The sequence below is a fragment of the Diabrotica virgifera genome, chromosome 9 (genome assembly GCF_917563875.1).
Source record: "Diabrotica virgifera virgifera chromosome 9, PGI_DIABVI_V3a".
Classification (NCBI taxonomy): Eukaryota; Metazoa; Arthropoda; class Insecta; order Coleoptera; family Chrysomelidae; genus Diabrotica; species Diabrotica virgifera.
Window position 1 is genome coordinate 30,209,726 of NC_065451.1, and position 15,214 is coordinate 30,224,939.

Consider the following 15,214-nt stretch of genomic DNA (forward strand, 5'->3'; position numbering starts at 1 on the left):
AAAACCATTGTTTAATTTAAGAATATGATTAAAATACCAGCGTTTTGTTCAGTTTGAAAGTGTTCCAGTAAAGGTAAAAGAGATAAAGTAAGTTTTTTATAATATCAGCCGCATTTAAAAACCGAAATGTTTTAAATCACTATAATCACAATACACTGTAAACAGAACGACGATATGGGCCAAGAAAACTGATTTTCTGATTATACCGGGTTTTTGCACCCCCTACGAGGGTGTCCTATATCCAATATTTGAAATTTTTGTAGTTAAAACCACAGATTTTTAAAGTTATACTTCTTTAGGCGCGATTTCATTAAGGGTGAAATTTTATTAATCTGCGCGCATGCGAACACATGCAGTATGGATTTCGTTACTAAATGTTTTAATTTATGTATGTATCAGTCCAGAAAAGGTGTGGAAAGAATATATTAGTGTTTTTAAATATAATTTTCTACAACGTGTTAAAATTGCAATTTATAGCACTCCATAGGAGCGTTAAAAATGCTACTTTAAACCACCAGTGCTTTAAAATCTTTAAGGTACTCCAGTTAAAAGTGAATTGTCAAATTGTGAAACGTCAAAATATTTATATTTCATTTATTAACATTAATATTAATAATACAACTTGCGCAATTTGAAAAAGGTGGTTTAAAAGGTTTTTAAAAATTTTATTTAAACTGTATTATTGCATTTTTAACACATTTGTAGAAAAAAACTATTAAAATTTGTTAGAATATACAAAAATAAAAGTAGATGTTATTCTGATTTAAGTTTTGACAGTAGGTATAGGCAGTTTTGATGTAATGTCAAGAAAAATATAAAAATGGAATGTCAGTCAAGTTCAAGTAAAAGTTTTTGTAGATATTGTCCTGTAATTGAGAATGAATAAATTATAATTGTTGATATATAAGACGTTTGTAGAAAAAATATTGTATGATATAGGTACGTGTTAAAAAGTACATTTTTAAGGCACTCATGTGAATTGCAGACCCGTGTTGAGCTGCCCCCCCCCCCCCCACTTGCAAAAATCAAAAAATAAATAGCCCTGATTTATGAGCTCTCATATTCCGCAAACTAAAAATTTTGAGCTCGTTCCACTGAGCAGGAATTTGATACTTTAGTGGGGGGGGGGGCTGACTCAACCCCCCCACCACTTAAAAATAGGAATATTGAATCGGTTTTTGCGGCAGAATTACGAGCTATTTATGAGCTCTTGAAATTATATAGTTTCGATTTTTGAGCTCATCCTCTTCACCACCAAACAACCCTTTAATTGATTTAACTTAAGAGAAAAATGCTGAGAAAACCTAAAATATATAGTATTGCGGATATAATTCCTATAACTTATATACTCTAAGAATAAACTATTAAATCACGTGCATTTCGATTATTGAGCTACAACCCCTTCGCAAGAAAACCACCCTATCTTCCCGGCTTAAGAGAAAGTTGTACTTAAAATGCATTAAACTAATTATTTGGCGACTACATATCATTGAATTATTTATAAGCTTCCAAATTACGCGCGTTTAGATCAGAAAATTTCAATTTATTTTGTATAGTGCAGTCACTGAAGGTAAAAATCAACGATTACCTTCAATTTCGGTGAACCTTCATCGATTTTCACGAAAATTGGTCAGTGGTTAGAGGATACGTCAAGAAACAAAGGTGACATGGTACCACCTTGCGCCTTTACCCTGAGGGTGGATACCGCCCCCTCTCGGGGGTGAAAATTATTTTATTAAAAATAACTGCACAAATCAATAAAAGAACAAATTAAAAGCAAAATTTATTATTTAAAGTTAATAAAATAAGTCAATACTTTTTAAGTTATTAAAGATCAAAGGTTTTAATTATTCGTGAAAAAAATTCATGTTATGAAGCGGTTTCGTAAATCACTGAAAAACTGCAAGTTTTTACAAAAAAGTTAATAGTAGTTTAATTCGTATAGCTTATATTCTAAGAATAAACTCTTAAATCACGCGCCTTTCGATTATAGAGCTACAACCCCTTCGCAAGAAAACCATCCCATATTCCCGGCTTAAGAGAGAGTTGTACTTAAAATAATTTAAATTAATTATTTGGCGACTACATATCGTTTAATAATTTATGAGCTTGCAAAATATACGCATCTCAATTATTGAATTGCCATTTTCTTTCTATAGTGCAGTCACTGAAGGTAAAAATCAACTATGACCTTCGATTTCGGTAAATCTCCATTCATTTTCACGAATTAACAATAACAACTTGGGGTTTTAACCTGGGGTATATGTCACCCCTTCTCGGGGGTGAAAATTACTTTATTAAAAATAACCCCACAAATCGAGAGAGGGACAAATTGTAAGCAAAATTTGTTATATAATGTGATTAAAATAAATCAATACTTTTTGAGTTATTAAAGATCAAATATTTTAATTTTTGTGAAAGAAAATGCATGCATGCTTTAAAGCGATTTTTCATAAATAACTCAAAAATTGTAAGTTTTTACAAAAAAGTGTTCATCACTAAAATTGAAGCTAATAAAAAATATAATAAATTGATTACTTGAAAAACCCTTTAATGTTAATTTAAAGTTATTGGTAATTAAATGTATAATTTTTTCTGCGACTTTTCAAATCTAAGGATTCAAGCTTAAATAACGGGAAAGATATGCATTTTATAACACTTAGGTACTAAATACTTGTCAAAGTACTTAGAAATACCTATCAAAAATGAGCACTTTCATTCAATTTTTTTATTCAAATTTTCGTGAAAATGAATGCAGATTTACCGAAATCGAAGGTCATAGTTGATTTTTACCTTCAGTGACTGCACTATAGAAAAAAATGGCAATTCAATAATTGAGATGCGTATATTTTGTTGGCCCATAAATTATTAAACGATATCTAGTCGACAAATAATTTATTTAAATTATTTTAAGTACAACTCTCTCTTAAGCCGGGAATATGGTATGGTTTTCTTGCGAAGGGGTTGTAGCTCAATAATCGAAAGGCGCGTGATTTAAGAGTTTATTCTTAGAATATAAGCTATACGAATAAAACTACTAATAACTTTTTTGTAAAAACTTACAGTTTTTCAGTGATTTACGAAAAACCGCTTCAAAACATGCATTTTTTTCACGAATAATTAAAATTTTTGATCTTTAATAACTTAATAAGTATTGACTTATTTTAATAACTTTATATAATACATTTTGCTTATAATTTGTTCTTTTATAGATTTGTGCAGTTATTTTTTTATAAAATAATTTTTCACCCCCAGGATATCCACCCCCAGTATCCACCCTCAGGGTAAAGGCGCAAGGTGGTACCATGTCACCTTTGTTTCTTGAGGTATCCTCTAACCACTGACCAATTTTCGTAAAAATCGATGAAGGTTCACCGAAATTGAAGATAATCGTTGATTTTTTACTTTCAGTGACTGCACTATATAATATAAATTGCAATTTACTGATTTAAATGCGCGTAATTTGAAAGCTTATAACTTATTAAATGAATGTAGTCGCCAAATAATTAATTTAATGCATTTTAAGTACAACTTTCTCTTAAGCCGGGAAGATAGAGTGGTTTTCTTGCGAAGGGGTTGTAGCTCAATAATTGAAATGCACGTGATTTAATAGTTTATTCTTAGAGTATATACGCTATAGGAATTAAATCCGAAATACGATATATTTTCTCAGCATTTTTCTCTTAAGTTAAATCAATTAAAGGGTTGTTTGGGGGTGAAGGGGATGAGCTCAAAAATCGAAACTATATAATTTCAAGAGCTCATAAATAGCTCTTAATTCTGTCGCAAAAACCGATTCAATATTCCTATTTTTAAGTAGTGGGGGGGGGCTGACTCAGCCCAAAAGTATTAAATTCCTGCTCAGTGGAACGAGCTCAAAATTTTTAGTTTGCGGAATATGAGAGCTCATAAATAGCTCATAAATCAGGACTATTAGTTTTTTAATTTTTGTAAGTGGGGGGGGGGCAGCTCAACACGGGTGAATTGCAGAATGAGCGAAGCGAATCTTTCACACGAAACTTTCACATACGTGCCTTAAAATTGTTCTTTTAACATTTATATCATAAATAGGTAACTATTATTATAATTTTTGTGTATTTGGACTTTTCTACCTCGGGAATAAGATAAAAAGTAATATTTAAACAATTTAAATTTAAAGTATTTTATAATTGGTTATAATATATAATATATATAATCAAACAAGGAGAGGTTAGCGCGAGTTAATAAATATCGGCATGGCTCGCAATAAGTATGAAAAACAAAATATGCACAAGGTGGAATGCAACCATAGACACGTGTTTCTGACTTATTAGTCGTCATCAGTATGATATAGCTAAACAGGAGCAATGCAACCAATTTGTGGCTATAATGTTAGAAGACCCTCAGGATTCGAGAGCAACAACTAACAAATCCACGGAGGAAGCTACAGCTACCTGAGGCAAGGAATGCTTGAATTGAATATGCATGAATCTTCTAACATTATAGCCACAAATTGGTTGCATTGCTCCTGTTTAGCTATATCATACTGATGACGACTAATAAGTCAGAAACACGTGTCTATGGTTGCATTCCACCTTGTGCATATTTTGTTTTTTTTTTTTATATATATATATATACATATATAATATAAATATAACATTTCGTCTGTTTGTCACTATGTCTGAGAAATCTTGTAGCCCGAATAAACAAAAGGGTATAGCTCAGTGGTAGAGCGTTGGACTGGAGATTAAGAGGACCCCGGTTCGAATCCTAGTGTTTTCTAAACTTTTTTTAATTTTTGGTATTGTTTTAATAAAATTTTTTGGAAAGTAGTAAGTAAAAATTAATTTAATATTTAAATAAAATACAAATAAACTGCCCGAAAGTATATTTATTTCATTGAAATCATATTTAGAAGTATAACTTCTTACGTGCGTACAAAGTACACACACATTCTTTTTTTATAATAAGGCGAGAAAATAGCAAAAATAACACCAAAAACACAATTTTTGCCCCTCAGCAACGATGTCGAAAGTCACGTGACCTGGAATGGTCAATACCTACTTATTTATAAACATACTAAATGGAAAACATTGACAAAAACTACTAAAAAAGTTTTAATACATACAATATTAAAATTTGTTTGAAGAATATTTAAATGATATAGTATGAAGTATGATAGAATTGATTCAAAAAATGACATAACCCAGACATCCAAAGTGAAAGTTATCCTCCAACACCAAATTGTTCTACATGGTCCATATAATGTTCAGAAAAAAGTCACACCTTTTTGAGCGTCGGGTTTGGGGGGGGGGGAGAGGGGGAGAAGTCGGTAAATTTGTAGTTTTTTAAGTTTTTCGTCAATATTTCTAAAACTATGAGGTTTAGCATGAACAACCTTCAATACAAAAATGTTCTACATTAAATTTGAAATATAAAAGGCCCTATACATAATCCTTCTAAAATGAACGGTTCCAAAGTTACGGAGGTAGTATAGTATAATTGGTCCAAAAAAAGGCCTAACCCAGACATCCAAAGTAAAAGTTTTCCTCCAACACCAAATTGTTCTATATGGTCCACATATTGTTCTGTAAAAAGTTACACCATTTTGAGCGTCCGGTTTGGGGGGAGAAGTCGGTAAATTAGTAGTTTCTTTACGTTTTTCGTCAATATTTATAAAACTATGTTTAAGCGTAAACAATGTTCTATACAAAAACGTTCTACATAAAATTTAAAACAAAAATGGTCCTATCCATAATTGTTATAAAATCAACGATTCCAGAGTTACGGAGGGTAAAATGTGGAGGTTTTCGATACTTTTTATATTTTTTGGGCAATTGTTGATGATTTTGAATGGTGAGGTTGACGTTACTTCATGGGCTTATCACTAAGATACCATCGGCCACTGAAATAGCAAATCCTGTTAGACAATTTCTTTCAATCAGTAAAAATATTATAAATTGCCCAAAAAATATAACAAGTATCGAAAACCTCCACTTTTCACCCTCCGTAACTCTGGAATCGTTGATTTTGTGTAACAATTATGTATAGGACCTTTTTTATTTTAAATTTGATGTATAACATTTTTGTATAGAACATTATTTACGCTAAAGCATATTTTTAGAAATATTGACGAAAAACATTAAAAAAAAAAACTACTAATTTACCGATTTCTCCCCCACCTCCCCCCCGCCCAAACCGGACGCTCAAACAATATGTGGACCATACAGATCAATTTGGTGTTGGAGGAAAACTTTTACTTTTAATGTCTGGGTTAGGCCTTTTTTGGACCAATTATACTATACTATTGTTCTGAAGCTATTTCCTTGTGGCATTTTTATAATTAACTATTTTCTATGTTAAATAGGCCACAATTTTACTAAAAAAATGAATTTATTAACGTTTCGAAGCCCAAATCGGGTTTCGTTGTCAAAATACTACTAAAATAAACAAAATGTTGTTGCTAAGTAAAAAAAATCTTCTAATAGCCACTTTACACGATGCAAGTAATTGCGAAATTTATTGCACAAGTTCTTGCAGCAAGAACTTCTGCAATAAGTTGCAACTAGCTTTCTGCAATAAAGTGATTACACGGTGCAAGTAATTGCATAAACTGATATGAAATGGACAGAAACTTTGACATACCATAAATTTTAGGTTATGTTGTTTTTATAAATTAAAAATGTATTTTTTGAGTAGAGTTATCAGATATATTAGATTAAAAATGTTAGATTATAATTTAAGAAAATTATAATATGTATTATCCCTTTCAGCACGGCAACAAAAAATGTTCAACAAATATTTCGAAACTTTGTACTCTATGTTCTTATGTGTAAAGTAATACAGGAAAAATAATAAAATAATTATTTATACAGGGTGTCTAGAAATAACATACCCACACAATTGTGTAGGCTGGGTTTTATTTTAAGCAAATGGTATAAAAATCTAATACATTACAACACATTATTATTTTGTATGGAATTTCAAAAAACAGTTCTGGTCTTTGGTGAGACATAGATAAACATTGCACTTAAGACATCGAACACGGGTTCTGCTTTTACAACCCGATCTTCTGCAAAATCTGGCTGTAGTTAAGGCTGAATAAGGTCTTCAGTAGTTTGTGGTTGATCTAATACGGGAGCTGCACTTATACCGGAAGGACCAGGAACCTCAGTGTCATTTTGAAAAGGCGGGTTTTTGTTTGGAATTAGGGAATTCTCACGAGTATCTTCTTCTTGGTCAGAATCCGAGAAATCACTGTCTCCGAGGCTTTTGGGAAGGCTATTTAGCTCCTTCCACCACGTCAGATCAGAATCTGAGTCATCACTAAGGCCTTCTAGTTCTGAATCATAATTTATAATGTTCATTAATGCCTCGACATCTTCTGGTTTGTTAAAGTCAAAATCTTCAAAAAAAGAGAAATTCAATAACGATCACCCAACCCACACAATCGTGTTAGTAGTAATGTAATTGTATATTCTAAGGTCATTAATATTCATTTTTTAAAATATGTATGTATAGGTGTTTTCTACAGACATGTGTTAGTAGTCTACATGCATTTACATTTTATTATTGACATTTTTTAATAAAAAAAACCTACTTACATTTCTTACGGAAATGACGACCCGCCATTTTTGCAAGACAAGCTGTGACTGTCGAAACAAAATAAACTTAACAATCGCGTCGGGTAGCGCAAAGCACAATACTAAACCTACACGACCATCGTCGTTCGTAATGAACGCTAGATTTTACGATTAAGCAGTTTTATATCGTTTCAAAACAAACCCACACAATCGTGTGGCTACGTGCTGAAAGGGTGTATTATGTATAACGAAATAAATTCATACCTAATGCAAGTATACCTATGATACATTATTCATTTACAAAAGGAAGCAAGTTGTTAAATACAAAAGAAATAAAAATAGAATATAGTTTCTTTAATCCCTATGTTGCATAATTAAAGTTATCCACCAGAATAATGTTATCTGTGAAGCGTGAAATTGGTAAAAAAAGTTCCTCTAGTTTTGTCAAAAATTGTTTAGTTTGAAATTTAGGATGACAGAATGTCAAAACAAACAGTGTAGCCTTAAAAGTTACTAAAAATATAACCAAATTGCAGAAAAAATTGCATGAAAAATAGGACATGTTCTATTTAGCTGCAACTTCTTGCAGCAAGAAATTGCTGCAAGAAGTTGCAGCTTTTCTGTGCAATTCGCGTATGACACGATGCAATTTCTATTGCTGCAATAAATTGTGCAATTAATTGCGCAATTAGTTGCATCGTGTAAAGTGGCTATAATAATTTATTTAATCTGACTCATTTATATTGGCAATTCAGACGTATATTATACATTTTAAAGTAGAAGACTGTAAAATGATATCGCCAATATTTATGAGTTGCGTTCCTGGGACGACTTTACTAAAAGATAGTTCATTCGATTACATGAAATCAATCCCAACTCAAGAATATCCGTCGCAAAAAAATCATAGCATGTGATCTGTCTTTAAAAAGACAACCAAATGCAACGACGACAGTAAAATTCTCGCGTTAGAGATACCATAGTAAATCATGAGGGAAACCCAGGAAAAAACCTCGTGATACTATCCCGACATCGTAAGTATTTGGTCTTATATGTAATTTACCTTCAAAATATTAATACCAAATTCTGATTTTAATGTTTAAATTATAAATAATATTAATAATACATAGATATACAATAAGTAATACTAAAATATAAAATTTGTACTAAATCGATATGTTATTAACTTACTAATCGTGGTATTTTCTTTCTATTGACTTCCTCTTTCAGTATGGGTAACCACATCCTGCTGCATTCTACCGAGGAATTTGCGACACAATTGGTTTCATTTAGCATAATTAGAGCCGCTTCTTTGATTTTTCTCTTTTTACTATCTGATTCTTTCAGGACTATACTTGAATCTCTCCACTGAACTCTATGTTCATTATCCCATGCGTGTTGACATATTTGAGATCTATCAAATTCTCTATTTTTAATATAAGACTGATGTTCACTTATTCTAACGTTTAATGTTATTATTAGTATATATAATAATCAAGGATATTCTTGAGTTGGGATTGATTTCATGTAATCGAATGAACTATCTTTTAGTAAAGTCGTCCCAGGAACGCAACTCATAAATATTGGCGATATCATTTTAAAGTCTTCTACTTTAAAATGTATAATATACGTCTGAATTGCCAATATAAATGAGTCAGATTAAATAAATTACTAGAATTTTTTTACATTTTGTTTATTTTAGTAGTAGGTATTTTGTATTTTGACAACGAAACCCGATTTGGGCTTCGAAACGTTAATAAATTCATTTTTTTAGTAAAATTGTGGCTTATTTCCCATAGAAAATAGTTAATTATACTATACTACCTCCGGAACTTTGGAACCGTTCATTTTAGAAGGATTATGCATAGGATCTTTTTTGTTTCAAATTTAATGTAGAACATTTTTGTATAGAAGGTTGTTCATGCTAAACCACATAGTTTTAGAAATATTGACGAAAAACTTAAAAAACTACGAATTTACCAATTTCTCCCCCCTCTCCCCCAAACCCGACGCTCACAATGGTGTGACTTTTTTCTGAACATTATGTGGACCATATAGAACAATTTGGTGTTGGAGGATAACTTTCACTTTGGATGTCTGGGTTTGGATCTAGTTATACCATACTAATACAACACTTTACATAATTTCAAAACTTTAAAAACCAGAATCTACATCTACAAGTTGTGTAACAATATTTTAGGTTAAGAATTGGACGGAATAAGAACATAATGCTAAGAAATTCTTCCGAAATATTTTGTGAGTCTGTGCGAACTTAAAATCCGAAACAAAATCCTCGAACGTTGAGAAGGTATCCCGGACACGTTTACGGTCTTTTTTCTGTACTGTGCGAACACCGAATTAAAATCCGGAGGGTGTTCACGAGGGAAATATTCGACCTCCGCGAACGCTCAGTTTTGCAATGCGCAGGTATTCTCCCTCTGGGTACGTTCAGGATGTCCAGCGCGAATAGAGCTTATGCGTGTGTAAGGCTATATTGAGTCAAGTAAGCCACTAGTGCCGGCGAATACCGTGGCAGTGACCGGCTGCTGAACGATATTTATCGTCACTGATTCAGCGGTGGCGTGTGTGAAATGTGCTATTCCGCATATGGTTCACTATTGGAATTTGGTACGTTTCACGATAAAAATCGCCCGTTAAAAAACGATGTGTGTGTAATTGGCGTAATGCGTTAGAGAGAATTCGATAATCTGTGACGCACTGAAAAAAGGGTTTGGGATCATCTATAAATGGTTTTTCATTAGTATGCACTGTCCTAACATGTCGTTTTACATTAATATTTGCTGAAAACTGTTCCATGTACATTTAAATCGTTTTTCGCCAGTATGTACGTTCATATGCATTGTTAAATTTCCTTTTAGTAAGAACTGTTTTGTGCAAATTTCACATTTAAATAGTTTTTAACCAGTATGCACTCTCATGTGTCGTTTTAAATACCTCTTTCTTAAAAATTGTTTGGTGCAGATTTCACATTTAAATGGTTTTTCACCAGAATGCACTAATATATGTCCTATTAAATTACTCTTTGATGAAAACTGTTTGTTGCAAATTTCACATTCAAATGGTCTCTCACCCGTATGCACTCTCATATGCGTATTTAAATTTTGTTTCGTTGAAAATTGTTTGTTGCAAATTTCACATTTAAATTCTTTTTCACCAGAATGCACTGCCATATGTGCTTTTAAATTATTCTTTGTTGAAAATTTTTTGGCGCAAATTTCACATTTAAATGGTTTTTCACCAGAATGCACTAATATATGTCCTATTAAATTATTCTTTGATGAAAACTGTTTGTTGCAAATTTCACATTCAAATGGTCTCTCACCCGTATGCACTCTCATATGCGTATTTAAAGTTTGTTTCGTTGAAAATTGTTTGCTGCAAATTTCACATTTAAATTCTTTTTCACCAGAATGCACTGCCAAATGTGCTTTTAAATTATTCCTTGTTGAAAATTTTTTGGCGCAAATTTCACATTTAAATGGTTTTTCACCAGTATGCACTCTCATATGCATTTTTAAAAGTGGTTTAATTAAAAACTGTTTGGTGCAAATTTCACATTCAAATGGTTTTTCACCAGTATGCACTCTCATAATATGTGTTTTTAAAAGTGGTTTCGTTGAAAATTGTTTGGTGCAAATTTCACACCGAAATGGTTTTTCATGCACTCTCATGTGCGATTTTAAATATAATTTCATTGAAAACTGTTTGTTGCAAATTTCACATTCAAATGTTTTTTCATCAGTATGCAATTTCATATGTAATGTTAAATTAGTCTTTGATGTACACTGTTTGGTGCAAATGTCACATTCAAATGCTTTTTCATCAGTATGCACTTTCATATGTGACGTTAAATAACTCTTTGATGAAAACTGTTTGGCGCAAATTTCACATTTAAATGGTTTTTCACCAGTATGCACTCTCTTATGCGATTTTAAAAGTTGTTCCGTTGAATACTCCTTGGCGCAAATTTCACATTCAAATGGTTTTTCACCAGTATGCACTCTCATATGAAATTTTAAAACTTGTTTTGTTGAAAACTGTTTGGTGCAAATTTCACATTCAAATGATTTTTCATCAGTATGCAATTTCATATGTAATGTTAAATAACTCTTTGATGAAAACTGTTTGGTGCAAATCTCACATTGAAATGGGTTTTTATCAATATGCACTGTCATATGTTTTTTTAAACTATCCTTTATTGAAAATTGTTTGCTGCATATTGCACATCCAAATGGTTTTACTTTAATATGCACTGTCATATGTCGTTTTAAATTACATTTTGTGGGAAACGGTTTGCTACATATTTTACATCTATATGGTGTTTCACCCGTATGCACTATCATATGCGATTTTAAATGCGATTTACTTGAAAACCGTTTGGTGCATATTCCGCATTCGAATGGTTTTTCACCGCTATGCACTATCAGATGTACTTTTAATCTACTCTCCGTTAAAAACTTTTTTCCGCAAATTTCACATCCAAATGGATTTTCACCAGTATGCACTTTCATAATATGTATTGTTAAACTTGTTTTTGTTGAAAATTGTTTGGTGCAAATTCCACATTCAAATGGTTTTTCACCAGTATGCACTCTCATATGTGCTTTTAAACCACCCTTTATTGAAAACCGTTTGGTGCAAATTTCACATTCAAATGGTTTTTCTCCAGTATGCATTCTCGTATGCGATTTTAAAAGACCTTTTGTTGCAAACTGTTTGGTACAAATTTTACATTCAAATGGTTTTTCACCGGTATGCAACTTCATATGTGTTGATAAAGTTGTCTTTGTTGAAAACTGTTTGGTGCAAATTCCACATTCAAATGGTTTTTCACCGGTATCCAACTTCATATGTGTTGTTAAACATGTCTTTGTTGAAAACTGTTTGGTGCACATTCCACATTCAGATGGTTTTTCACCAGTATGCACTATTATATGTGATTTTAAATTACCCTTTGTTGAAAACTGTTTGGTGCAAATTTCACATTTAAATGGTTTTTCACCAATATGCACTATTATATGTGATTTTAAATTACCCTTTGTTGAAAACTGTTTGGTGCAAATTTCACATTTAAATGGTTTTTCACTCGTATGAACTGCCATATGTACTTTTAAATTACCCTTTGTTGAAAACTTTTTGGTGCAAATTTCACATTCAAATGGTTTTCCTTTTTCCTCAGTATGCACTGTCATATGAATTTTTAACTTATCCTTTCTGGAAAACTGTTTGGTGCAAATTTCACATGCAAATGGTTTTTCACCGGTATGCAACTTCATATGTGTTAATAAAGATGCCTTTGTTGAAAACTGTTTGGTGCAAATTCCACATTCAAATGGTTTTTCACCAGTATGCACTATATTATGTGATTTTAAATTACTCTTTGTTGAAAACTGTTTGGTGCAAATTTCACATTTAAATGGTTTTTCACCAGTATGCACTATTATATGTGATTTTAAATTAACCTGTGTTGAAAACTGTTTGGTGCAAATTCCACATTTAAATGGTTTTTCACCCGTATGAACTGTCATATGTACTTTTAAATTACCCTTTGTTGAAAACTGTTTGGTGCAAATTTCACATTCAAATGGTTTTTCTTTTTCGCCAGTATGCACTGTCATATGAATTTTTAACTTATCCTTTCTGGAAAACTGTTTGGTGCAAATTTCACATGCAAATGGTTTTTCACCGGTATGCAACTTCATATGTGTTAATAAACATGCCTTTGTTGAAAACTGTTTGGTGCAAATTCCACATTCAAATGGTTTTTCACCAGTATGCACTATTATATGTGATTTTAAATTACCCTTTGTTAAAAACTGTTTTGTGCAAATTTCACATTTAAATGGTTTTTCACCAGTATGCACTATTATATGTGATTTTAAATTAACCTGTGTTGAAAACTGTTTGGTGCAAATTTCACATTCAAATGGTTTTTCTTTTTCGCCAGTATGCACTGTCATATGAATTTTTAACTTATCCTTTCTTGAAAACTGTTTGGCGCAAATTTCACATGCAAATGGTTTATCCCCAGTGTGTATCCTCATATGTAGTTTTAAACCATAATTGTTTGATAATGGTTTCTTGCAAATGATACATATAAAACGTTGTCCTCCAGCGTTAACATTGGTAGGGGAAGTTATACATGGGTTCAAATTACTGTCACTTCTATCATCATTTGTTAAGAGGCTACTGGCATAAGTTTTCATATCTTTTCCAGAGAGACCTAAAATTATAATAATCTGTTAAACCAGAATAATTTAATTAAATAAAAATGAAAAACAAACAGTATGGGGTCCGAATATAGGTCGACCTTCACCCATCTGCTTTCCGGATGAAACATTTTTTTTAAATGTTATACACAGACGAATACTTCTAGCATGGGTTGCCTATCAAAATTGTGTCACAACTATCCTTAAGCGGGGCCGTAGGGGTTGAAATCAATATTTCAAGCACAATTTTTGAAGTTATTCTTCTTTAGGCGCGATTGAGAGTAAAATTTTTCATAAATATACGCGCATGCGCAAACAGACAGTATGTAGTTCGTTTCTAATCTTTCAAGATAGTATCTGTATCAGCGCAAATAAGTCTTTATAAGAATATATTATTGTTTTTAGTAAATGTATTATTTATTATAATTTTTGTGTCTTTGAATTTCTCTTCTTCTGCAATAAGATAATAACATATATAGGTATAACATTTTTATCACGATACCACTCAATCTATTTGTCAACGTGTTGTGTAATTATATCCGAAACTTACGTGTCAATTACAGGAGACTCAGTGGTCTAGTTGTTGAGCGTTCGGTCAGAGATCCAAAGGTCCCAGGTTCCAATCCTTGACGATTCATTTTTTTTTTATTTTTGGTTGTTTTAATAAAAATTTTTTAAAAGTGGTAGATAAGAAAGTTAGTTTAATATTTAAATGGAATACAAATAACCTGTTAAGTATATTTACTTTGTTAAAATTATATAATAGAAGAATAACATCTTACGTGCGTACAAAGTACACACACATTCTTTTTTTATGGTAGAATCATTATATTTTTAAATTAAATAGGCATATTCAGTACAATTCATAGATTATTCAAGAAAAAATTCAAGGAAAAATATTGAAAAATAAGCCAACGGTGGCAAATTTTTAAAGACACCTCAAAAAACAATGGATTTTGCGGTTGACATCAGAACTCATCATTGAATCATTTTAAACAAAAAATTCAAAAAGATTTTATTAGCTTGAGTTTCTCGAGGCAACTCTGTCGAGTTTTTTTAGTTTTATCGAATTTGACTTTTTGATATTACTCAGAAGTCAAAACCACGAGTTTTTTTTGCAAAAAAGGTGAAAATCAACATATTTATTATTGTTAAACAAAAAATTAGCATAAAACAAAAATATCTCGACAGCGTTACCTCAAGGAATGTCTAAAGAATATATAAATATACAAAATTGCAGGTGGGTTTGTCAAGTAGTTTTTGAGTTAGAATGTCTACAGCCTTCGAAAGAAGCAGTTTTGAGAAAAACTCGTTTAAAGTATTGTCAACTTTTATTTTTATCAATTTCTGTTTTGTATGTCAAATCGTAAAGTGATGCACACCGGAATATGTTGTTGAATCGCGTAGTAAATTAGAAAAGTAAAT

The 15,214-nt window shown here is 31.6% G+C and overlaps 3 protein-coding genes across 3 annotated transcripts in view; all 3 read right to left on the reverse strand.

Annotated features, from left to right (window-relative positions):
* Nucleotides 1-15,214, reverse strand: part of LOC126892622 (zinc finger protein OZF-like) — a 115,977-nt gene that overhangs the window by 29,891 nt on the left and 70,872 nt on the right. The window lies entirely within an intron of this gene.
* LOC126892639 (uncharacterized) lies at nucleotides 6,859-8,293 on the reverse strand. The gene is made up of 2 exons (XM_050662277.1): nucleotides 7,584-8,293; nucleotides 6,859-7,384 (listed from the first exon to the last, which is right to left on the reverse strand). Exons 1-2 carry the CDS (start codon nucleotides 7,609-7,611, stop codon nucleotides 7,071-7,073), a joined length of 342 nt encoding a protein of 113 aa, XP_050518234.1. The 5' UTR covers nucleotides 7,612-8,293; the 3' UTR covers nucleotides 6,859-7,070.
* Nucleotides 9,524-13,797, reverse strand: LOC126892615 (zinc finger protein 208-like). Its single transcript, XM_050662190.1, has one exon. It carries the CDS (start codon nucleotides 13,784-13,786, stop codon nucleotides 10,478-10,480), a length of 3,309 nt encoding a protein of 1,102 aa, XP_050518147.1. The 5' UTR covers nucleotides 13,787-13,797; the 3' UTR covers nucleotides 9,524-10,477.

Bases quoted from the DNA above. Each gene is read 5' to 3' on its own strand.
- LOC126892639 (XM_050662277.1), bottom strand. From the start codon at position 7,611: ATGGCGGGTCGTCATTTCCGTAAGAAAT. The intron at 7,385-7,583 runs GTAAGTAGGTTT...CTTTTTTTGAAG, and splicing joins TCGTCATTTCCGTAAGAAAT to ATTTTGACTTTAACAAACCA.
- LOC126892615 (XM_050662190.1), bottom strand. From the start codon at position 13,786: ATGAAAACTTATGCCAGTAGCCTCTTAACAAATGATGATAGAAGTGAC.